Source organism: Eutrigla gurnardus (genome assembly GCF_963514095.1).
Source record: "Eutrigla gurnardus genome assembly, chromosome: 2".
Classification (NCBI taxonomy): domain Eukaryota; kingdom Metazoa; phylum Chordata; class Actinopteri; order Perciformes; family Triglidae; genus Eutrigla; species Eutrigla gurnardus.
In genome coordinates, this window is record NC_139916.1 from 14,524,764 (window position 1) to 14,541,456 (window position 16,693).

Here is a 16,693-nt window from a genome sequence, read left to right on the forward strand (position 1 = left end):
ACACACATATACACACACTTACTTAAACTCTACAACCTCACACTAATTGTGAGTGTAATTAAAAATGAGCATTTTATTTGTATTTGTATTTTTTGCTGTTTTTTTTGTATTGCTGTATCAAAGGTATTCCAACACAAAAAGGACTGGCTGGCCTATAATCTGTCAAATATAACTGATGGAATAAATTATTTTGAGTCTTAAATAAACCATAGGGGTGTTAAGCTGGTGGAAAACTGCATGTTATGGATTTTAGGCCTATTGCCCCTTATATTAAACTGTGTATTGGGTTATTATCTAGGGCACAGAGCAGATCAAATAATACAGTCATAATGCAAAAGAGATTTCTGTAACCCATCTGTTAATCATTATAATAACAATCTAGTTTACAAACATAAACAACAATTAAACATTCCAAACTCATATTATTGGAAACAACAGTATTGTCCTAAATCATGCCCTTGAGTTGATGCAATAGCAAGAATAAATGTCACCAGGGAGATCAACAAAAAGTTATTTATTTCCATAGGATATTATCAATCATTTCGCAGCTCCTCCATTATCACATCAAAACACGAGAGGGAGGTCAAAGGTCAGCTAAAGAGCAGTGGCCCTGCAGTTCGAGCTGGGGCGATGAAGGGTAAAATGGCAAAAAAGGCGAGCTGTATACGTTTGATTTGTGTCGAAACATCATAGAGTTGGGTAAGGTGGGCTGCAAACAGAATGTGTTTACACTTCTTACCCCCATTCCGCTCAGCCTACAGTACACACCGTGCACGGCTGTGTGTGTGTGTCAGTAGCTCAGGGATGAAGTGGCGCTGTTCAATGCTTCGAGCACGATGCAGCAGTGTGAGGTGCAGATTGGTGGGCTCTACTTCAATCGGCGTGCAGACCACCACATGTGCTTGCAGGAGGTCTCTGCAACACTCTGCTGCAATGATCCCATTTGACACAGCACAGCAGAGAATAAGGTTACAGGTGGGGCGTGGTTTGATATCTCACCAAAATGATCTCCTAGCAGGCTCCAATAAACACCACAAAGACGCATATAGCAGCTGTTGTCGTCAGCAACAATAAAATGGACCAAAAGTGGATTCAGTTACTGGGGATTCTGGTGTTTTGTCAAAGTAAGTTTAACATGAATTTTGAAGTCTGCTCACTATTGTGGAGCAGCGATGGTCTGTTTCTTAGTCTTTCGCTTTTGTTTATATATGTATATATATATATATATATATATATATATATATATATATATATATATATATATATATGGACAGAGCTGATGTTATCACATCTTTCAGAAATGACTTCAGGAGCTGGTGAAGACATCACTGCTAAAGAAGGCAATCAACTGTCGATCAAGTGTAACCCTCCCGAAGTAGGGAGCATGACCGTCTGGTTTCGAGTTCTGGACACGTCTGGCATGGAATTCATTGCATCTTTCAGCAACAATGGCATTGTGAGGTCATCCCAAACCTCCTTCTCTTCCATCTTCAGCGACTCAAGGATTCAGGAAAATGTCCTCATACTGAAGTCATTCGAAAAATCGCGTGACAGCGGCATTTACAGCTGTGCTTCTCTCTACAAAGGAAATGAACTGAAGTTCGGCGAAGTCATTCGACTGGTCGGAGGTGAGTTTTGTTTCTCGGTTCATTGAGGATTCAATGCTTTTTTCGTCGTTTTTGCATCGGTTTTCATCACATCTTTTGAATTCCTTCAGAAAAAGTTGCAGTAGAAAAACCACCGGCTGCCACCACCGAACCAAATCTATGCACAACCCAACCACCGTGTGTTTGTGACAACGATAAGAATAACAAGCAAGGTAAATGTTCACAGTCACTACTGTGTCCTCGTCATGTGTATGATGCTGTGAGAAGGAACAGGTGATAAACGAGCTGATACTCTGCAGGGGAAACCAGCCCTGAAATATTTTGTTCTCTGATCATACTGGGCCCACTGGCCGGCGGCTGTGGCCTTATTCTCCTCCTCTTCATCGCCACCACCTTGTACTGCAACCGTAAGTTCGTCTGATATCTAAAATGTTGTTCCACAACGTGTAATATGCAGTCAATAGATGTCATTGGAAAGATTAGATGGTTTTAAAATTCTCCAAATTACCCTTTTTTTTTTTTTTTTTTTCTTTTATTGATTTAAAACTATTTTGTAATATGTGTGTGATGATCTGCAACTTTTCTAATAACACTTTGGATTTGCTTTAGATATAAGGACAAGGAGATGCCCACACCATTACAAAAGAAAGTAAGTGATTTATGCACTCTTCTTCTCATCCAATATGTTTTCATTTAGGGCCAGAGTTTTAGGAATACTCATTAATTAGTGAGTGTCCCCATCCCAGATAGCAAAATGAAAGAGTCAAAAAATAATAATAGCATTTTATGTTTTATTATAATTATAGACTGTTAAGTGATATTTTCTGCATGTTTTGTAATTATAAGTTACAAGTCAGAAATATTATTTAAAGATAACGAACTAAACTCAAATCAGAACTTTCCATGTAATTTTTACCAAATTACACGCTTCGTTGACTCTTCCTAGGAAGTTGTTAGAAATGACATGAAAAATGAACCGTTACTGTTTTAAGTATAAACGTTGTTTCAAAGCCTTTTCCATGCTCATAGGTGGAGAAATACTGAATTCTTTACCTATTTATTAAATTAAGTCTCACATGTGACATAAAATATGTTAAATTTGAAGACATTACAGAAGAAAATTCAGTGTCCTCAACTGCATACAGCCTTGCTGTCCCTTTGAAATTGCATTATGACCACAGAACTGAGCCTGTGAAATAAGCTATTTTTTGGTTATTTATATTATTGGTAATTTGAAATACCTTGTCTATCTCATGTAGACCGCGGGTGGTGGCTCCTGGAAAACAAATGATGACCAACAGACACGTCTAATCTAAATGGTGTTAAAACAGCAATTATTTTACAATGTTGTTTTACTGTTGCAGAATATCTTTCTGACACATTTAGTGAAATGATATTACAGGGACATTTTTACTGCCAACTTAAAAAAGTTTTCTCAATTTTTCTCATTGAAATGGAACATATTAAATGTTTTTAAAGTGGTTCAAGGATTAAATGCATCAAATACTTTCATCTATCTGCGTCGTCAATATCCAGTTTTAACTGCATCGTGGTTTGCCAGATGTTCACATTCGTATGAACGAAATACAATGAAATGTGTATTTACTCAACCCTCATACATTTTGTACGAAGCCAAAACCAATTTTAACCTGTTGACTTTTTCAGCATAGTCTCTGTACATTTTTTAAATTACAAAAATATTTAGTTAAGCTTTTGGTTAGTTTTGTTTTTCTCCAAAGTTGCATTTCTTGTAATTCCAGGGTTCACAGGGTTTTATTTTTTTTTATTTTGTAAAATTGAATGTATGGTAATTTAGAATTGTTATGTTTAATTTGAAATATTGTAAAAAAAAAAAAATAAATTAAATGATCACTCAAGGTACAACAAATTGTATTTGTTTTTATTCATGTTTCGTATTTTAGTATTTTTTACGCACATCAAACCCACTCATTTTGCATCCCCATCAGTCACTCAGGATCCGAAAAGTTTAACACAAAGTTTGAGTGAAAGACATTTGTTTTGTTATAAGCCCCCCGAGTCAAACGGAAGTGGGCTTCTACAACTACGCAGAGTGGAAAACCGCCAAGTGAAGAGAAAGATATTTTCTGAGGAGATTCTGTTTCTCTTCACCTTAAACACACACACACACACGCACACACACACACACACACACACACACACACACACACTTGCCTTGCACTTTTGAGAAAAGAATGTTTATTCATTTACTGCTGTATTTTCGAATTTCTTTTACACATATATTTCGCGTTAGCTTTTGTTTCCCATTTTAGCAACAAATCGTAGAAATCACACTCTACTTATAGCAAGTACACCATTCAATTTCTAGACTTATTTTCTTATCAGTATTCCCACATTTAAAATACCTCTCATATCTTTTGACGCACACCCACACAAAACCTTTGAAGAAAAAAAAAATCTTGGGGACAGTATGTTGATTTTTGACTTTACATTTGAAAGCCCTTTGTAAATTATACAGTGTTGCCTTATATAGAGCAAAAAAAAATCTTTTCTTTTTTTTTTTTTTTACAGTATACAAACAAGGGCAGTTGACAAAGCTTGTAACCACCTCGGTTCACTAAGTGCACTTCTTGACACCAGTACACCCCCCCCCCCCCCCCCCCCTACAAGGCCACTTAGATACAAAAAAAACTTCTTTTGCCAGATTTTTTTCTCTCTCAGATACAGAATTAAGCAGAACACCTCCAGGAAATCCTCCACACATTTAATCATGTAAACTATGTGTTGCCTAAAATCTAAGAAAACTAAGCTGTACACTAGTGTCTTAATGGCAGCTGACCACATCTCGATAGAAAACTTGGCTTATCCGTGTACATCAAGATTGCACAAACATCCCGATACCACACACCCGATACTACACACCCGCCCCGCACTGCTCACACACACACACGAGCTGACGGTCCCCACGACAACCAACGTCACAACACCACCGGACTAAGATGAGCAGTGTGATATTAGTGTGTCACTGGCAAAACTGTCTGCTGAGATGTATATACAGGACTCTGCACCTTCCCTTGCACACTCAACAGCCCAACCAACAAACCCAAAGATTCTCACCGAAGTTAAACCTCTCTCTATCTTCTCATCCTTAAATACCGAGCAATGCAGAGGTGTGTGTGTGTGTGTGTGTGTGTGTGTGTGAGCAAGTGGTGGGTATGTCTAGGTTTGTCTTTCATCCACTATACATTCTTGGCGATAGAAAAATAGAATCATAATCCAGAGAGCGGCGCCCTCCCTGTGGCCGGGAGGACAAATTGCGCCAACAACCTGCAAAGAAACGTGACACATTCAGCAAGTTCAACAGATGTTTATCCCCATCATTTAGTGTTTCATTTATCAACACAAAACCTTACCTGGTGGTCTAGCTCTTGCCTCCCTTCTTTGTAGATTTTGGCACAACGTCAGAGCTTAGCTGAGCTGATAGCAGGTCAGTGGCAGATGGCTCCTCTGCGTGGTGTTTCTGAAATACATGTTTAAAATTGAAATAAATATATAGAAAGGAAAAGAAGGAGTGGCGCCATGCATGCATGCATAATTCTACAGATTTAATGGAATTATTTGGGGGAATTAACATCAGCTGAAGCCTTTGTTCAGGCTCCACCGCTGGAGATACTCGTTTTTATGTCATTGGTTCAATTGTAAGCGAACAGATTCATTTTGTCCATCATCGTGCATATCCAACTGAATTTTTGTCTTCATGCAGCGGGAGGAGTGCTTACTTTAGACTTTGACTTTGACTTGCTCTTGCCCTGTAACAAAGTTGACACCTTGGTTAGGCTCAACAACTCCTCGTTGCTCCACGAGAAGGTGACCACTGATACAGTAAATGACCTGTAGAGGGCGCCATGTAACAATACAATCTAAAAGTGTGCAAAATCACTATAGTGAATAGCAGTTTTCCAATAAGATCTCAAGCCCTACATTCTGTTAATCTTTAAAAAAAATAATGTTATTTATTGTCTTTTTTCAGGATGACGAGTCAAAATCGGACCTGGGCCACTGCCACGGGTTCAGTCTACATGGGGGGCAAGCTCACTATTGAGCTAGAGATCGCCCCTTCTATAGCTATTTAACTTTCACTGTATCGGTGATGTCATCTGAGGGAGGGATCTTTCTTCTTGATCTCACACAGACGTTTTTACCTTTGGTTTGTCGCTCTTGGATTTGAACTCTGGGGCGTCTGGGAGCAGAGTGCCAGCCAGGGATTCCAAAACAGGACCAGCCATTGGCTAGGAAAGAATAATAAAGACATAAATGATAAACAAACATATCAGCTCATAATGCATCCATGTACTGAACCAATATAGTCGTTTGAGTCAGAATCTGAAACAATTCAGCATAGATAAATGTCTAATTTGGGCTTTGTAAATTACAGAAGCCCTGAGAGGCCTTTTTCTAAGTCGGATCTAAAGTTTTCTCTTTTGTGTTTATGATTTGAGAATTATAATAATCTTTCTTCCTTTTTTTTGTTGTAATAATATTTTTATTTACTTTTTTCATCTGTGAAAACAGATTTTTATGGGGTTTTAAAAAAAATGTTTTTTAAGTTTTTGTTGGAATAATCATTTCAGCCACAGGAGGGTGGACTGCACAACGACCCCACGTCCTAACTAAAAGCATTTATCTTTTCTTTCCGGTGAGTTTTGCATCTCCATGCATTCAAAACCTAAAGTACAAACATATTGTGTGTTAGCAAGTTATGTAAATTAAAACTCACATTAAAGAAATTATTAATGCTTCGAGTTTATGCTCCTATTTAGAGCGCAGAGTAGCACCGGCCTCTTATGTTTAAAAATATATATTTCTTTAACAACAAAGACTGGAAACATTTTCTCACAAAAAAAAAAAAAAATATCTGAAAGATTATTTATTTTTCACCTGTTCTTAAGTCATAAATACATGAGAGAATTAAGAGTTAATGGACCACCTACATTTTTTGTTCTAACTTGCCTTTCAGGGCTTCCGTAGAAAAGCACAGGTGGAACTTTACATTTTAACTCTTTCTCATAAAGTGTAGGCCAGTCAGTCATTTCAGTAAGCCAGCATGCACAGTACCTTTCACAACTAACTGAAACGTGACCAATATTAGCTACACCTCTGTGTTCTCACTATGACCTCAACATGTATTGCAGTTTATTTTCTGTGCTACCTTCAAGGGCTCAGAGTCCAGCACAGGAGGTTCCAGCTTTGCTGTGGCAGCCGATGATGCGGTGGGTGCAGGGGGATTGGGAGCAACAGAAAAGTCACTGGACAGCAAGTCCAAGGCTGTTTTATCATCCATGGACTTCTATGGGGAGATAGGATATGTATATCCACATTGTACTGTATATTATTTAACAGTGCTTCTATTCTCTGAGTGTATGGATTCTTACCTTCTTAGGTGCTGCAGCTGCTTTTGCCTTTTCTTCTGCCATTTTCTTTACAATTAAATTAAACATGAGACACAAGAGAATGACTAATACGAAAAAGCCTTATTCACATGTACAACTATGTCAGCTTTCTTTGTTGCAACTTCCATTTCATTAGTGAACATATTTCACTCATTCAACAAAAAAAAGTTAACCATTACAGTCTAATAGATTCCCTTGAAACATACACCAACACTGTGACTCAAGCTCACAGCAGCTGGTTACCAAAACTTAAATTGTTGCTTAAAAAGGCAACATTTCAGAGACAGACTAGGAGCTCTTTAAAATTGTACCAAAATAATTAGGATTATCTGGAAAACATGAATTTCAAAATGTCATGGCAAACAACCTGGCAGTTTTTTTGCCATTTAACTGACCACTTCATCAGCATAACTAAAAATGTGTTTTTTATTTTTCATATAACATTACAGCAGGACTGGCTGCAGTAACAGAGAGAGTAATTAAGAGTTGTATTACCTTAAGGTCTTCCTCAGTGGGTCGGAACTCCGGCGGCAGCGAGTCGTCTCGCTCTCCCATTTTAATAAGCTTCTCTTCAACAACCTTCTTTTCCTGCAACAACATTACAAATCAGCACAGCTGAAGTGAAACATCTAAAATGTCACATGCTGGCTACACTCTTGAAGCAGGCTGCCGACCTTGACCATGTCTTTGGCTGGAAGTGGGGCTGGCTGAGGGACAGGTGTGATATCCTTCAAGATGTCGGACAAAGCATCCAGAGCGGTGTCTGCTCCTGTGGACAGCTGAGTGCACAAACATAATAAAGATAGTGATGTAACTGCAGGGCTTTAGGGAGGCTAAAAGGACTCGAGATGTACTTGCTGGTTTACCTCCGGGGTAGTTTCTGTGGGAACAGCGGACTTCACTGTTGGAGCGGCAGAGGAGGAAACAAAGTCTCCCGCCAGGGCATCCAGAGCAAAGTCTGCAGAGGGCTGAGGGAGTGACAGAAGGAAGTGTATAGAATTAAAATGGTATTATTTCTACAGGTTTCCAAATGGTTTTCCATTTCAATTGCAAATCACACTGCAGTAATCAGTGTACCTGTGCAGGAGGAGCTGAGGGGGCGATGACAGGAGCCTGGACAACAGGAGCTGATGAAGAGGTCATGAAGCCTCCAGACAAAAAGTCCAGAGCCTCACCAGTATCCAGGGTGGGCTGCAGGAGGAGGGGACAACATAGAGAACAGTAAGTAAAAAAAAAATACTGAAGATGGAATTTCATTCAATTGTTTTGATCTCCGAAAAATAGCCATCTAAATTTAAATTAGAAAACAAAACACATCACCTTGATCACTATGCTCTGATAATAAAAAAACATATTATATTGTCTATAAGTGAATTTGTCCCAGTCTCACCTCAGGTTTTGGAGCGGGCAGTTTTCTGAGTTCCTCCTCATTAAACCTGTATTCTGGAGGAATTGTGTCATCCCTCTCTCCCACCAACACACCCTTCTCCTTCTTGTGTTTGTCCTCCTATGAATAGGAAAGCAAGGGGGAAAACAAAAGACATTACCTGGTGAGAACAATATTTACTATGAAGTAGTTTTTTCTGAATCCTATCTCTCCCATAAACACACAAACAAGGACACAAAAAGACCACATGATAAGGCAACAAAATGTTGTAGATTGGTGAATGAGCACTTGTGTGTCCCATACCGAGACCATGTCCTCAGGTCTGAGTTTGGGGAGTTCTGGTTTTGGTTTGTCTGCTGGCAACGTGTCACTGAGAGCGCTGAGGACATCCAGAGACAGAGGGTCACCCTGAGGAGAGAACCGGAGAGGAAGTTTAATATAATGCAACTGTGACAACAGAACATACAATAGGAATTAAAAACAATAATTTAATGAACTCAGTAAGGAGAAACCCATAGTGAAGAAGGACAAAGTGTTTCACACAAACCAATAGCTTCCCCTGTGGTGCTTTCTTGGTAGGAGGAGGGGCAGGTGCCTGAACTCCAGAAGCTTTAGTTGAAGACACAAAGCCTCCAGAAAGTAGATCCAGAGCTGACAAATCCTCTACTTTGGTCTGGAAAAACAGCGATAACAAGTGAGGAAATTAAAATAAATAATAATAATCATAGTTTTAGGAAATAGTTCAACATTTTAGGAAATACACTTAAGTAGCTTCTTAGTTGGACCACACTCACTCAAAAATGCCAAAATACCATCCCTATTGATTCTGAACCCATTTTTTTACTGCCAAAAGGATTCGTCTGTACATTTCCCCCTGCAGATTTTGGTGACTGGTACCACTAAGAGATCCGCAGTGTACCTGTGCAGGAGGAGCTGAGGGGGCGATGACAGGAGCCTGGACAACAGGAGCTGATGAGGAGGTCATGAAGCCTCCAGACAAAAAGTCCAGAGCCTCACCAGTATCCAGGGTGGGCTGCAGGAGGAGAAGCAAAAAGCATGGCCTTGATCACTATGCTCTGATAATAAAAATCTTATATTGTCTATAAGGGAATTTGTCCCAGTCTCACCTCAGGTTTAGGAGCGGGCAGTTTTCTGAGTTCCTCCTCATTAAACCTGTATTCTGGAGGAATTGAGTCGTCCCTCTCTCCCACAAACACACCCTTCTCCTTCTTGTGTTTGTCCTCCTAGAAAGAGGGGAAGAGGAGGAGATAACAACGCCTGGTGAGTTTCTCACTGAGGAGCCGACACACAAATGCTGCAATGGAAGGCGTCTGTTCTCCTACCGAGACCATGTCCTCAGGTCTGAGTTTGGGGAGTTCTGGTTTTGGTTTGTCTGCTGGCAACGTGTCACTGAGAGCGCTGAGGACATCCAGAGACAGAGGGTCACTCTGAGGAGAGAACCGGACATTGTAGTCAGCTGATACACCATTTATAGTTAATCTACTGAAATAAACGTGAAAGACAACATGGAGAAAGACAAGAGAGGGTTAAAAAAAAAAGCAGGCGGGAAAACAATCAGAAAACGATTGTGTATTTCACCTGGTCAGTCTTGAGCTTGCCGTCGGTGGCATCCTTCTTAGCAGCAATTTTCTCCACTTTCTGTTCCTTACCAGCAGGTGCAGCATAGCACACAGCCAACGAGGACTCAGCTTTCTGCACCGGACGACAGAGATGACATCAAACTTTACATTAATGGGCACAACATTCTGCAACAAACATTCATGGTTCCCAGACAGACTCTTGTCTTTTCCCTCTGATGCTATCCTCAGTCAAAAATGCAATTTGTCCAATACTTTGGTTCATGACTGAATACTAATGTCATTACCAGCCACAGCTGTTTGGTTAGCAAATGGTAGCATGCTAACATGCTAAGCTAGGACAGTGACTGTGCCTGCATGCTAGTGTCGTTGCATGTGGCTTTATTCTTTGATACTTTTGAAAATGCTTGATCTGAAGTCATATAAAGCATCTATGAAGCCCAAACGAATGGACTTCCATTAGACGCTTGCAGGAAAGAAGATGGGAGTTTTCTGTACCGTGGGTGTAAAAGAATCAAGTCCAGACTCCAGAGAGAAATCATCTGAGACTTTCTCCATCTTGGCTTTTTTATCAGAAGGAGGACACACAGCCACAGGAGGAACTGCAGGGGCTTTCTACAACAGAGACAGAACATTTGAAGAGATAATAACTGTATTTCTGCAATATTCATACAATTGTGTCTGCTGTCACCAGTAATAGACCTGCAATGTACCTTTGCTGGAGGAGCCTGGACAGCAGGAGCTGATGAAGAGGTCATGAAGCCTCCAGACAAAAAGTCCAGAGCCTCACCAGTATCCAGGGTGGGCTGCAGGAGGAGGGGGCAATAAAGAGAACAGTAAGATGCTTGTTTTCAGTTCATGTAAAAAAAAAAAAAAAAAAAACTGAAGATCTCAAAAACCATTACATCTAAATTACAATTAGAGAACAAAAAGCATGACTTTGATCACTATGCTCTGATAATAAAAATCGTATGTTGACAATAATTGAATTTGTCCCAGTCTCACCTCAGGTTTCGGAGCAGGCAGTTTTCTGAGTTCCTCCTCATTAAACCTGTATTCTGGAGCAATTGAGTCGTCCCTCTCTCCCACAAACACGCCCTTCTCCTTCTTGTGTTTGCCCTCCTGTAAAAACACAAATGGGAGAAAATGAGACATTGTCTGGTGGCATCGGCTGCCCACAAGAGAAGCCATAAAAGGCTGTGAGGACTCGTCTCCTACCGAGACCATGTCCTCCGGTCTGAGTGTGGGGAGTTCAGGTTTTGGTTGGTCTTCCGGCAACATGTCAACCAGAGCGCTGAGAGCATCCATAGAGGCGTCACCCTGAGGAGAGAACGGGACAGGAAATGAATACTTTCTGTTTAACTACAGAAATAAGGGGGACATGGGTGGTCCACTTCAGCTCCTACCGCATCAGCTTTGGGCTTCATGTCCACTTTGGTTGGAGGAGCAGGGCACACGGCGACGGGAGGAGCCGCTTTCTACAACAGCCGGCAGAAAAACGCATTTCAAGAACAACAAGTTTTTGACTAGCCGAGAGGAAAGAAAAGGAGGGTGTGACCTCGCTGTACCGTGGCAGTAGCAGAAGGAAGTCCGGCCTCCAGTGAGAAATCACCCGATGCTTTCTCCATCTTGGCTTTTTTATCAACAGGAGGAGCAGGGCACACAGCCACAGGGGGAACAGCTGCAGGGGTTTGAGATTTCTGCAAAAGAGTCGTGACATTAGACAACAACAAAAAATCTTAGCTCCTTCAGTCAGACTTCAAAGTTAGCGTTACTTTACCTTTACGGGAGGTGGAGCAAAGCTAGCACGGCCAGCGGATGTGGCACTGACGTTGTCAACATGGTCCTTCTTCTACATATTTCATTAAGACAAATTGTTATAACTAACAAAACAAAAAAACTATGCCTTCAATTTAATACGAGAATGCATGTGTATATTCAGGGTGGCTACTGTTTACGACAGACTTGCCAAAACTGGGGGGTTTAATGATAGACTTTGTTAAAAGAGCACATGGCGTGTTAGGGTGCATGACTTGACGTCTCTGACCTCTTGATATTTGGGTGCAGCCGGGACAGTTGAAGTCATGAACCCAGCTGAGAGTGAACTCAGGGCATCATCTGTGCTCAGTGGTTTCTGAGATGAAAAACAGAGCGTGCATCACGACCAGATAACAACACAATATTTAGACAAAATCAGATTTTTTTTTTTTTACTTGTAATCTGATCAATTTAGGAAAAATTCCTCCAAATGTTGTTCCATAACAGTCACATGATTCTCCACTAGAGGGCATTCCTAGCTTAGGTTAAAGGTAAACATAATGCAAACCAGAGTCTATGAGCCAACAGTGAAGGAAAAGTACAGACACACCCTTCACATTCCACAGAGACAAACAAAATCCCAAATAAACTCCCCGAAAATACACATTTGACACGTAAAAAAAAAAACGACAAACGACACAAAACTCACACGGGAGGTGGAAACAGATCATGAGATACAGAGCTGAAGCAGCCTCTAGCGAGACAAACTGACAAAGCGGGTGTAGCCTGTGATGCAAATGTGGGTGTGTCGAGGGTGAGGATAGTAACCTACATATGGGTAGATATAAGTGTGGAACAGATGAATCACAATGTGAGTGTGTAGGTGCGTCTCTATGTGGTCATGCGTGTTTGTGTTTGATCAAGAGCTTGAATAGAGAAGTTGGGTCCTGTGCTCTTTGCTGAGACAACACCCACCAATGTAATGCAACATTCCCCTCTCTAGAGGAGCCAGGAGCTCTTACAGTGGAAACAGTGCTTCCTGAATGTGTGTGTGTGTGTGTGTGTGTGTGTGTGTGTGTGTGTGTGTGTAGTGCATACTCATTTGTTGGAAAAAGTGTGAGTTTAAAAGAGAAAATTAGAAGGATGTGGTGCTAAATGTGGGTTGTGAAAGGTCCACTTACAGGAACGTCCTTGGGTTTAACATCTACAGGAGCTGCAGGCTGGAAAAGAAGAAGATTGATTTTAGATTCATAGGCACAAATTTAATGCCGCAGTAATTCAGGGAGTCACCAAATACTGTCTGAAGCTGCTTTGACACAGGACGTGGTTTTCACCGCGTTGAGATCAGAGTTCATTCAGGCACGGCTGTGCCCTAACCTCTACCTGGCTGAAGCACACAAAAACAGTCTTTGAAAAGCCATTAGAAGATAATGGGTTTTCAAAATGCAGTGGTGCTGTTCCCCGTTAATGGCTTTTTAAAGGCTCAGGACACCCAAATTACAAACAAAAATAATCCCCAACATATCCTCTCTTAATTTTCCTCTATTCATACATAACCGAAGAAAGTTCTATATTTTTTTTTAAATAATATTTAAAGCTAAAACTATCTGATCAATGAATGAGTGAGATACGATTATGAAACAGACCTTTGATGCCAGCTTTTGTTCCCTTTTTTAGTTCAATGTTAAAGTCAAGTACCACACAAATAATAACAACATCCGTACTTCCTTCAAAACATGTTGACTATGAGGTCTGTCAATAGGAGAAGAAAACATGCTCCAGTGTAGCAAAGGCAGATAGTAGAGAAGTGATTAGGAGGAAGGGAGAACTGACCATATCTTCAAACCTATAACCGGGAGGCAGTGTGATGTCTCTTTCTCCACACTTTTGACCCTTCTCGGAGGTGATGTCAAGCTGGGACATGCAACAAACACACAGTTACTCACAGCAGAGTCATGCTGCAGCTCAGTGCAATCAGTGTACACTCAGACACACAAACATGCGTGCGCACTGCTGACCTCTTTGACTTCTGGCCCGGTGTATACAGGCTGTCGGGGTACGATAGGATCAGCTGATGGCAGTATGCTGGCCAGGGCATCGAACGGATCCACCTGAGCATGCAACACAACTCAGCACACTGGAGCAAGCAACATGCTTTATAAGGCAAGCTCATACTGTTTCAGTCAATGTTACCTCTTTGGCTCCTTTAGCTGCTGCGGGAGGAACCTCCACCTGCACCTGCAAAAACAGATCCAGAATCAGTACACAGACCTCGTAGGATTTGCAGTAGATGCGTTTGGTCAAACCTCAATTTTCCCTCATGAAAATATCATCCACATAGAATGTTAACTGTGAGATTTAAAGATATTTCCCCAGAGTCTGAGGCCCTGATGGCACAGTAATGGCCTAGGCAGTCAAAGCACAATGACAATATCCAATGTAACATAAAAAATACTCCAGATGAAAGTGGCAGAAAGCCTCCAGCCCTGTTGGCTTCAGGATCGTCTACCTGCGTTTGTGTCGGCTTAGCGTCTTTCTTCCCCTGCACAGACACACTTCCAGCCGCAGCTGTGGCAACCGCCGCCTCTGTTTTAGCAGGATCGACTTTATGCACATCAGCTTTGACTGTTGTGGCGGCAGTGGCACTCTAAAATACAATTTGAGTCAAGTCAAGCAAAATGACATACCCAGCACAAACAAAATGAAAGACAATGAAGGGGACAACTCCAGCAGAATGAATCCTCCACCAATGTGATGACAGTTTAGAAGTGTCAGCAGGTGCAGTCACAAAAAAAAAGACAAACCAACAAACTGTGGGCTTCTCCATGTGGACCGGTGTGCACGATTTGCAAGTAGAATAAAAAGCATACGAAGCAAAGGGCTGCAGAGTTAAGTCCTTTATTCATCCTGAACCGGTCACGGAGAAAATAGAAAAGAAAGACGCTCCCAAAGAAAGCAATATCCAAAAGCAAGAATCTGAGTCTTCTCAGGTGAAGAATGTAAGAAATACCCGATAAGAGCCTGGGACGTGAAGGTGACGTTGCAGAAAGAAAGCCTGGAAAAGTACACGTCAGAGAGCGATGAGTATCCAGTCCAGTCTACCTTGGCTGTATCTTTGGGCGACCCTTTAGGTTTGGTCACAGTGGCGGCAGGAGAAGGAACCGTGGCTTTGACTTGAGAGACGGCAGCGGTCTAAACATGTAGCCAAATGGTTACTTAAGAACACAAGGATGGAGGATTCACAGTCAACATATCCACAAAAGATGTGGGCAACATTTTACCAGTGTTAGTGAAAAAAAGAGCAGGAGAAAATGTACGATGATCTCTGGTCATATCTGCCACAGTAGCCCAACTAAAGCTTTCCAATGTGGGTCTACTGAGAGGAGTCTGACCACTGATCAGTGTGCTTAAATGATGGTATTATTTCATGGTTTAGCCCATTGAAAACAAACATGCTTTACAGTACTGCTGGCCTTTCTCTTTACTCTCGAAAGTGATTTTCTGCCTCCAGGGCAGATAATAGGAATTTGATATTTGCTTGGATATGCATTGGTAACACAGCAAACAGAGGATGTTTGGTGGGAGGCAGCCCTCATAAAGTCATCTGAAATATGAGTCAGCTGCTTGGCATCATATTCACCAGCTATGCAGCTAGAAAACTAACTACCTCAAATAAACCAAAAAGAGAATTACTGTGACAACAAACAATATGATGAGCAATCATGTGTGTTATGAAGACGATCATGTGATTTTAAAGAGGCTGTTCTTAAAGCAGCTGACACTAAACTCTGTGTATGTTGGAGTTTTCCCACAAGCACATGGCTCGACCAACGAGGACTCTGTTCGCAGGCCATTTCAACCTGACAGCAGCCTCAGTCAAAAATAATACGGTTTATATAATACTTAAGTGCCTGTATTCTGCCCGGTTGGTAGAAAATCAATCACTATTTCTGTAAAAACATCAGCAGTAATGTAAATTAAAAAAAATAGCACCAAGCAGCACTTTCATCTTGAGGACACCATTACCTTCGACATCTCTTTAGGACCGCCCCTCGGCCCGGATGATGTCATGTCAACAAAGGTCGCCCCAGCGGATGACATGTCAATAACAGTAGCACCTGCCGGCGTAGTGTTAGTCTACAAACCAAGAAGCATGTGTTTAAAGAAAGTCGGGAGAAAGTTATTGAGCTCCGCAGCGTGATGATGTGAGAGCTCATTAACGTGACACGGTAAGTTGAGCTTCTGAGAGGTCAAGATGCCTGAGCCAAAGAAACGCCGCATACAGAGGAGGTAAAAAAAAAAAAATGGTTTGCGAGGATGAACAGAAGATGAAGCCAGTGAAGGAGAGACGCGAGCTGCGTCCCAAGAGTGTAGAAGGAAGCAGTGATTCATGTTACATCGCACCAAACAGCCAAAAGCCCACGTTCATTCAGGCACCCAGAGTCCGTCTACCTCCGATTTGGCTTTTCCTGCTGTCCCAACTGAAGCACTTCCTCCTGCCGTGACACCACTTTGTGCGGCTCTGCCTGTTGATGTGGTAACCACCCCAGGCTTTGTAGCCATGGCGGATCCTGACGATGCCTTCTGCAACGCACCAGGTGTGGGAAAAAGTCGATCATCTACCTTCGTTACAGCTCAATGGATGCTCTTCATGACCAAATAAAATTTGTTTTTTTTTAAAGGGCAATCCAATGATTTTACATAAAAATATAATAATAGTAGTAAATAGTAGTAAATAGTAAAGATGACCCTTATGACATCAACATGACAGAGGCTTTTTTACAAAATAAAAATGTATAACTCTGTGTTATGTTTGAAATAGATGGCTGTGAAACAGGAAGTGAGCGTTGACTGATATGATGCTATTGGTGGGGATGCACCCAACTGACTTTTTAAGTGCCGATACCGATACTG

At 41.3% G+C, this 16,693-nt stretch overlaps 2 protein-coding genes across 2 annotated transcripts in view; one reads left to right on the forward strand and one right to left on the reverse strand.

Moving 5' to 3' along the window:
* Positions 1 to 3,924, forward strand: cd8a (CD8a molecule). Its single transcript, XM_084030265.1, has 6 exons — positions 1 to 1,124; positions 1,299 to 1,628; positions 1,718 to 1,819; positions 1,907 to 2,014; positions 2,217 to 2,256; positions 2,867 to 3,924. Exons 1-6 carry the CDS (start codon positions 1,076 to 1,078, stop codon positions 2,916 to 2,918), a joined length of 681 nt encoding a protein of 226 aa, XP_083886391.1. The 5' UTR covers positions 1 to 1,075; the 3' UTR covers positions 2,919 to 3,924.
* The window catches only part of cast (calpastatin), a 26,135-nt gene continuing 12,922 nt past the window's right edge, over positions 3,481 to 16,693 (reverse strand). The window contains exons 4-36 of the mRNA XM_084030205.1: positions 16,232 to 16,363; positions 15,806 to 15,916; positions 14,882 to 14,971; positions 14,289 to 14,426; positions 13,973 to 14,017; positions 13,798 to 13,890; positions 13,613 to 13,693; positions 12,961 to 12,999; positions 12,069 to 12,155; positions 11,802 to 11,873; positions 11,590 to 11,721; positions 11,428 to 11,499; positions 11,240 to 11,341; positions 11,027 to 11,143; positions 10,735 to 10,827; positions 10,520 to 10,636; positions 10,023 to 10,136; positions 9,767 to 9,871; positions 9,551 to 9,667; positions 9,343 to 9,456; positions 8,971 to 9,096; positions 8,727 to 8,831; positions 8,427 to 8,543; positions 8,114 to 8,227; positions 7,903 to 8,004; positions 7,711 to 7,815; positions 7,532 to 7,624; positions 7,019 to 7,063; positions 6,796 to 6,933; positions 5,789 to 5,875; positions 5,366 to 5,395; positions 5,000 to 5,106; positions 3,481 to 4,913 (exon numbers count right to left, since the gene is read on the reverse strand). Coding sequence (XP_083886331.1) covers positions 5,008 to 5,106; positions 5,366 to 5,395; positions 5,789 to 5,875; positions 6,796 to 6,933; positions 7,019 to 7,063; positions 7,532 to 7,624; positions 7,711 to 7,815; positions 7,903 to 8,004; positions 8,114 to 8,227; positions 8,427 to 8,543; positions 8,727 to 8,831; positions 8,971 to 9,096; positions 9,343 to 9,456; positions 9,551 to 9,667; positions 9,767 to 9,871; positions 10,023 to 10,136; positions 10,520 to 10,636; positions 10,735 to 10,827; positions 11,027 to 11,143; positions 11,240 to 11,341; positions 11,428 to 11,499; positions 11,590 to 11,721; positions 11,802 to 11,873; positions 12,069 to 12,155; positions 12,961 to 12,999; positions 13,613 to 13,693; positions 13,798 to 13,890; positions 13,973 to 14,017; positions 14,289 to 14,426; positions 14,882 to 14,971; positions 15,806 to 15,916; positions 16,232 to 16,363 — 3,132 coding nt within the window. The 3' untranslated portion in view covers positions 3,481 to 4,913; positions 5,000 to 5,007. The remainder of the gene's footprint in view (positions 4,914 to 4,999; positions 5,107 to 5,365; positions 5,396 to 5,788; positions 5,876 to 6,795; positions 6,934 to 7,018; positions 7,064 to 7,531; positions 7,625 to 7,710; positions 7,816 to 7,902; positions 8,005 to 8,113; positions 8,228 to 8,426; positions 8,544 to 8,726; positions 8,832 to 8,970; positions 9,097 to 9,342; positions 9,457 to 9,550; positions 9,668 to 9,766; positions 9,872 to 10,022; positions 10,137 to 10,519; positions 10,637 to 10,734; positions 10,828 to 11,026; positions 11,144 to 11,239; positions 11,342 to 11,427; positions 11,500 to 11,589; positions 11,722 to 11,801; positions 11,874 to 12,068; positions 12,156 to 12,960; positions 13,000 to 13,612; positions 13,694 to 13,797; positions 13,891 to 13,972; positions 14,018 to 14,288; positions 14,427 to 14,881; positions 14,972 to 15,805; positions 15,917 to 16,231; positions 16,364 to 16,693) is intronic.

Bases quoted from the DNA above. Each gene is read 5' to 3' on its own strand.
- cd8a (XM_084030265.1), top strand. From the start codon at position 1,076: ATGGACCAAAAGTGGATTCAGTTACTGGGGATTCTGGTGTTTTGTCAA. The intron at 1,629-1,717 runs GTGAGTTTTGTT...GAATTCCTTCAG, and splicing joins AGTCATTCGACTGGTCGGAG to AAAAAGTTGCAGTAGAAAAA. The intron at 1,820-1,906 runs GTAAATGTTCAC...GATACTCTGCAG, and splicing joins CGATAAGAATAACAAGCAAG to GGGAAACCAGCCCTGAAATA.